The sequence below is a fragment of the Triticum dicoccoides genome, chromosome 6A (assembly GCF_002162155.2).
Source record: "Triticum dicoccoides isolate Atlit2015 ecotype Zavitan chromosome 6A, WEW_v2.0, whole genome shotgun sequence".
Classification (NCBI taxonomy): domain Eukaryota; kingdom Viridiplantae; phylum Streptophyta; class Magnoliopsida; order Poales; family Poaceae; genus Triticum; species Triticum dicoccoides.
Genome location: NC_041390.1, coordinates 189,739,725 through 189,747,062, shown reverse-complemented (window position 1 = coordinate 189,747,062; position 7,338 = coordinate 189,739,725). Strand labels below are relative to the sequence as shown.

Genomic DNA, 7,338 nt, shown 5'->3' with positions numbered 1-7,338 from the left:
CGCCCGGTGCCGACGACCGCGCCCCGGCGCCCCCCTCGTCTCACCGGCCTCGGATCCGGCCACCCCCTCCAACGCCGGCCACCGCGGCCATCGTTTCCGGCTACCTCGACCTCGGGCGCTACAGTGTTCTCCGGCGACCTCGTAATCCGTGCGGATCTCAGATCTGAAAATAACCCTAGGGTTGACTTTTTCCCCTCTCCCTCTAATTTTTGTGCAAACTTTGACCTACCGTATCTCCGTATCCGTAGCTCTGATTTGGGCATATAGTATATCAAAATGTTCGTCTCGACGAGTACATCATTTCATTCCATTGCATCATTTTCATTTGAGCTCATCTTGATGCCCGAAATGCTGCTAGAAGGAGGCTTCGTGAGATAATTGTCAGATCTGCTAGTTCATCTTAGACTTTTGTCATTTTTGCCATGATTGTTGTGTGCATGATATGCCTGTGAGTCCCTCATATGTTTTGTTAAGGATTTTGTCTTCTTTCCAGAGGTGCAACCCTTGCATTTTTAGGATGTGTGTGGTGACTTGTGCAAGCTTGCAAAGTGAGGCACCCGGTAAATCTGTTTTCAGGGACTTAGTAGTTTTCACTAAGTCTGAGATTATTTAGTTCATGATGCCATATGTTCAGCTTGTTTCCTAGTGATCCGTGCCTCTTTTGAGGATGATCAGTAAAGGAGTTTTGTTAATCATGTTATGCTCTATCCATCCATGTCTTTGTTTGCAATTATGGAGCACCCTAGCTTGAGTCAATCAAGCTCTACTTTTGCTTCGTGGTGAATCTGGGCAGATCGTCAACTTGTTTGCGATTTTGCCGATGTTGTTGTAGTTGATCCGTGCATGCTATGCCATTGTTCTTGCCATGTCTAGCTTGTATTTTGTGCCTTCTTAATGGATGTATGCTTGCCTTGCCATGACTTGCACCGTAGTGAGTGCATCGAGCTCGTTTACATGCCTTCGTGAGTTATATTTCAGCATGTCTCAGTTTTCACTAAGTCTGAAAACTGATTGTGTTTTAGCTATGTTCGTGTGCCCGTTAGTATATTTTATGAACCCTTTTGGCCCCAGGTCACTTTGGGTCTTTTGTTAAGCTTGTTGAGTAGCTCCATGCCATGTTCTTCTTTGTCATGATCAGGTCATGTATCATGTTGTTTTGCTGTTCCGAAGAGGGCTTCGTGATCCGAGATTTCAGACAAGTGTTAATTTCATTAAGTCTGAAATCTGTTTTGCATTTGCGTTTTTGCCATGCTTGTTTGAACCTCCTAATGGATGATTTGGCCGTAACTCAGTGCTAGACTTTTGTTAAGCATCTTGTGTGCATCCCTGCCATATATTTTGTTGTCATGTTTGGGTGTTGTAGCATGTTCTTTTCATTGCATTTAGATGCCTACTTGTTGTAAATCGCAGACCGGTGTCATTCTTAAAACGCTTGCCATTTCCAAACCGTAACTCCATTCCGATGATCTTTATATCGTTTTCAAGCGATTTCATCTCATCTTTCCAGCGGCACACTTGGAATTCCAAGTTGAGGCCAGGTTCATGCATTTCCTGTCATATCTTGCATTTTGCATCCCGCATCGCATCCCGCATAACATATCATCATTGCATCGTATCGCTTGATCCTTGCACGTGGTTGATTTTGTCCTTGTTGCTTGTTTGTCTTGTTTGGGTAGATCCGGGAGACGAGTTCGCTACCAAGGAGCCCGTTGAGTTTGCTTGTGAGGATCCAGTCAACTCTGACAACTGTGCAGGCAAGATGATCATACCCTCGAAATCACTACTATCTTTGCTATGCTAGTTTGCTCGCTCTTTGCTATGCCAATGCTACGATGCCTACCATTTGCTTGTCAGCCTCCCAATTGCCATGTCAAACCTCTAACCCACCTTGTCCTAGCAAACCGTTGTTTGGCTATGTTACCGCTTTGCTCAGCCCCTCTTATAGCGTTGCTAGTTGCAGGTGAAGACTGGAGCCGTTCCTTGTTGGAACATTTATTTACTTGTTGGGATATCATTATATTATCTTGCTATCTTAATGCATCTATATACTTGGTAAAGGGTGGAAGGCTCGGCCTCTCGCCTAGTGTTTTGTTCCACTCTTGCCGCCCTAGTTTCCGTCATATCGGTGTTATGTTCCTGGATTTTGCGTTCCTTACGCGGTTGGGTTATAATGGGAACCCCTTGATAGTTCGCCTTGATTAAAGCTTTTCCAGCAATGCCCAACATTGGTTTTACCATTCGCCACCTAGGCTCTTTTTTCCCTTGGGTTACCGGAGCCCAAGGGTCATCTTATTTTAAACCCCCCCGGGCCAGTGCTCCTCTGAGTGTTGGTCCGACCGAGTAGACTGCGGGGCCACCTCGGGGTAACTTGAGGGTTGGTTTTACTCGTAGGATGTCTCATCTGAGTGTGCCCTGAGAACGAGATATGTGCAGCTCCTATCGGGATTTGTCGGCACATTCGGGCGGTGTTGCTGGTCTTGTTTTAACCTGTCGAAGTGTCTTGAGTTACCGAGATACCGAGTCTGACCGGAACGTCTTGGGAGGAGGTCTATTCCTTCGTTGACCGTGAGAGCTTGTCATGGGCTAAGTTGGGACTCCCCTGCAGGGATTGAACTTTCGAAAGCCGTGCCCGCGGTTATGGGCAGATGGGAATTTGTTAATGTCCGGTTGTAGATAACTTGAACCTTAATTAATTAAAATGAATCAACTGAGTGTGTTACCATGATGGCCTCTTCTCGGCGGAGTCCGGGAAATGGACACGGTGTTGGAGTAATGTTTGCGCAGGTTGCCCTCTAGTTTCTCGCTCGTGCTTTGCCTCCTCTTCTCGCTCTCTCTTGCGAATAAGATAGCCACCATATATGCTAGTCGCTTGCTGCAGCTCCACATATATTTGCCGTACCCTTTCTATAAGCTTAAATAGTCTTGATCGCGAGGGTGCGAGATTGCTGAGTCCCTGTGGCTCACAGATACTATAACTCCAGATGCAGGTCCAGGTGATTCCGCTCCAGGTGACGAGTACGAGCTCAAGTGGGAGTTCGACGAAGACTCTCAGCGTTACTACGTGTCTTTTCCTGATGATCAGTAGTGGTGCCCAGTTGGGGTTTGATCGGGACCGTGTCGCATGTTGGGTTATTTTCCATTTTGGCGCCGTAGTCGGGCCATGAGTGTTTGTATGATGCATGTTATTTATGTACTTTGATGTGACGTGACGAGTGTAAGCCAACTATGTTACTCCCCTTTTATTACTTGTTACATGGCATGTTTGTGATGATTGCCTAACTTGCGACATTGCTTTCAATGCGGTTATGTCTCTAAGTCGTGCCTCGACACGTGGGAGCTATAGCCGCATCGAGGGCGTTATAATTCGGCACGCCTGCATCAAGGGGATAGGAGTAGCAACGATGTTGTCAAGATGGTGGCTTCAGGCTTATTGATGTATCACCTTGTATGGTCTTTGTGAATAATTAATAATATGGCTGCATGCATCGTCCAGATGCAGAGGCCGGAGGTACATCCTCCTTTTCTAAAAAAAACTGTGTTGAAGTACATTGTCTGTCTCTTTCCATCAGTTTGGACTTTTGGATGAATTGGCTGGAACACAAGTTCAATACTTTGGAACAAAAGAACAGTAAAATGTAGAACTGAAATATCCTCACTTCCAATTCACACGAACTCGCATGTGAACTTTGTAGCAATGTTAAGAGGGGGAAAGTGCATGCAAGACACCAATAGGAAGAGATTCATGAGGTCCAACCTCTTGCTAGCTAGGAAGCATTTCAAATCCCCCCGCAAAAAAAATGAATCATTTCAAATTGAGATCTAAGGAACCAATTCATAAAACTTTCGATGTTCACATTGCTATTATGCAAAGGGCCTCCATGGGGAAAAAAATCATATGAACTGCAATTATGAAAATCCTTTGATAAAAAAAGGGCTCTTACTCATTAACTTGAAAGATTTGATAAATATATGCTTTGCATTCGCAAAATGTGACAAATCCTGAAAAGTAAGTAAAAAATAGCACAGAAGTATCCGGAATGGAGATTGCATTAGCTAACATTTGGTACAATAAAATAGTACAATTGAAGTGGAAAGAGCGGCTGGTGACTCATATAGTTTGTGCCATGCAGGCAAAAGAAAAGATCTCGAATTGCCAGAGTTGTGCATCTACAGTTGTTATGAATTCCGTCATCATTCCATTCACAGAATACCGCTAACCTCCCAGTTGTCGTTGTCCTCGTCGCGGCGGGTTCTCACAGCCTCTGAGTCTCCCTCGTCTTCGGGGAACCTACGATCATCCATCATACGCCTGCAAAAACAAAATGACATGCAGATATAAGCTTTAGTAAAAGAGACATGACAATGAAGTTTGGTCGCTGCAATAGAAAAACATTTGTGAGCGGCAATGCCCTGTCAAAAAATTGAAGATTGCTGAATTTTCGTTTCATGGTAGTGTGGTTTCCCAACGATATCAAACCACTAACAAAATTGTGCTCTTACCACCACCGCAGGCAGTGGGGCAATCAAGTTTGCTAACTTCTTTCTGTAAATTTCTATCACATTTGTACGTGTTCAAGTTCGTGCTGCACTTATTTGGCTTTGGCAGCACCACAAACACTGTCTGTCTGGACCCTTAATCATTATAATATAACAGCATGAAATTCTAAATCAATCCAAATCCTGCAGAATCCGTGTCACATTTCTGTTCCGCTTCCAACATCCAAGAAATGGCCTTTTCCACCGTCTGACATGAGACTAAGCTCGGACGTCTCAGATTCTCAAGTCTTCTTCCTACAGCATCGAGGAAAGGCAGCGTCAACGAGAGGTTTACCTGCGGCGGTTGCGGCGGCCGGCCTCGCGGGCCTTGCGGATCTTCTTGTCCTTGGTGTTCTCGTGCCGCCGGCGGCGCTTGATCTCCTGGAGCAGGCCGGCCTTCATCACCTCCCGCCGGAAGCGCCGGAAGATGGAGTCCTCCCCCTCGTTCTCGTCCACCACGATCTGCACGTTGTAGCCCTTGGCGGCCAGCACGGGCGTCGGTGCGCGGCGGGCGGTCATGTGGACCGCCGAAGGCGCGGAGCACTTCCCCGAGAACGGGGCCAGGGGAAGCTGGAGCAGGGCGCTCAGCATGGAAGTGCCAGTAGGGGCGGCCATGGCTGTGGCCTTCGACTAGTCGGCTCTGACGGTTGCTGCGCTCTCTTTGAGTTCCGGGTTTTGGATGAGGCTGGGGAAGGTAGGAGGCTGAGCCGGTGAGGCTTGGCTTATCCCCTTATTTATTTCTGAGTTTTGGAGGGAAGTGACATCTTTTTTCCTCTTTGGAATACTCATTTCTATTAATTCTATTCTAAGAAGAATTCAAACATTAAAAAAATTGGTACTCCCTCGGAGGGAGTACTAAAATGTTGTATTCTTTTTTGGATAAATAGCAGTAGACAGATGGAACTAAAATTACTATTTCCTATTTCTTGAACTGTTAACAACTAAATTTTGAACATTCGTGAAAAAGAGACTAAATTTTGTAAAATTAGGCCCATTACTGTCTTCTTCCTCATGTTGCTTACTCATACCAGCGTTCGACTAAACCATCACATATTTATTTGTGGCTGGTAAAATCTCTAAGTAATTGTTGCTCCTAAAAACAATAACCGGAAGATCGAGCGAGTGAGAATTTCTCCTGAAAGTCCTATTCTGATCCCGAACTCATATGCACCCTGATGAATACTAAAATAGAAAAAAGTAATAAAAAAACAAATGAAAAACTTTGACAAATGATTTCTATTCATAACAAATTTCAGCACGAAATGACATTCGTGGAAGTCATGAAAAAAAACAGCACTCCAAAATGTTTACAAAACTATCATTTTTGGACCATCAACTTTGTTTTTTTGCCATGACTTCCACTAATTTCATTTCATGATGATTTTTTGCAAGCATACAAAACATTTGTCAAAGTTTAACACACAAAAAAAGATTTTTTTTTGATTTTTTTTACTATTTCCTAAAATTTTACTGTTCGTCATGGAGCATTTGAGTTCGGGAGCGGATACTCCACGTCTAACTTCTAACCCTTTTTCGAAAGTTCGGCTAAAAATAAGGTTTCTGTTAACCTTAAAACCATATATTTCTTTTGATTAACACCAGTCTCCTCAGCATTCAATTTGATTGTCCTCCAAACGGGCAAAATGTGTTCATAGGGTTAACGTCGGAGAGTACCACACTGAAATGGCAAAGCTCAATGAATAGGGGTTTGGTGTTGGGTTCAACACCAATACCTTAGGGGTTTGACATTGTAAAATAATTTCTCTTCATGAAAAAGCTAGATTTGTTTTTTTCCAACGCCAATAAATGTGGTGTTGAGATAGACAAGTTTATTGTCGAAGAGGCTAGCATTGAGCAAAATGGTTAGATTGACTAAAGATAAGGAAGAAAAAGGTGAAAAAGAACACATATACATGTATAACGTGTTTGCTTTGGGGGCAGCAACGCAAACGCAGAAGTAATGAAGTTGTGTTGTTACTGTAAATGCAATGGAAGAAAATCAAAAGTTTAGTTGATGTAACGGTAACGCAAGCTAAAACTCTACTCATGTCGTGGAATTTGTCATGGCAGATGTCCTAGTGCGAGGACTTAGTCGTGAGGCCAACGCATCTATGCGGTAGCTTGAAGGGGTTGGTCGGAATTGAGAGACGCAACACGCAAGACAAAGTTTTAGACAACTTCGGGCCCCGGGAAACATCATCTGGTAATAGCCCTACATGTTGTTTGTGGCTAGGTCTCATTATGCTCATGAGGGAGACGCCGCATAAGCCGGCTCTCCTATAGTTGTGTTTAGCCTTAGCTATTCTTTTCTGTCCCTCTTGGGGTGCCCTGCCCCTCCTTATATATGTTGAAGGGGCGGGTTACATGACTAGTCCTAATAGGATTAGGATTACTCTATTACAAGTGGAGTCCTAGTCTTGCTTCCTTTGTAGGAGAATATTCCTTATGCCTTTCCTCTTAAGCCGGCCCACCATCACATGAACCGGCCTTCTGGGCCTTGGGCCTTGTCATCTATCTGACCCGCCGTCGGGGTCATCAGTGAGTGGAGAGATCCGGACAGGTCACCTAGTGAGTGGCCATGTTAGGGCGGGTCACGAGTGAGTCGCCAAGTCCGGCCGGGTCATACCGCGGGGTATATCCCCGACATTAGCCCCAGTTTAATTTGGATTTATCCATGTTAAACTGATCCTGCAAAATAAACACAAGAACAAATTTGACAGGTTGTGCTCCGGGTTAAAAATTCTTGTAAGCCGGCATCTGATCATCCTTAAGTCCTTGTCATTTCCTTCTTCTGGACAGTCT

The 7,338-nt window shown here is 44.6% G+C and overlaps 1 protein-coding gene across 1 annotated transcript; it reads right to left on the bottom strand.

Annotated features, from left to right (window-relative positions):
• Positions 1 to 4,011: 4,011 nt before the first annotated feature.
• LOC119316546 (30S ribosomal protein S21, chloroplastic-like) lies at positions 4,012 to 5,254 on the bottom strand. The gene is made up of 2 exons (XM_037590871.1): positions 4,832 to 5,254; positions 4,012 to 4,309 (listed from the first exon to the last, which is right to left on the bottom strand). The coding sequence occupies exons 1-2, from the start codon at positions 5,149 to 5,151 to the stop codon at positions 4,201 to 4,203; spliced, it is 429 nt and encodes a 142-aa protein (XP_037446768.1). The 5' UTR covers positions 5,152 to 5,254; the 3' UTR covers positions 4,012 to 4,200.
• Positions 5,255 to 7,338: the final 2,084 nt, after the last annotated feature.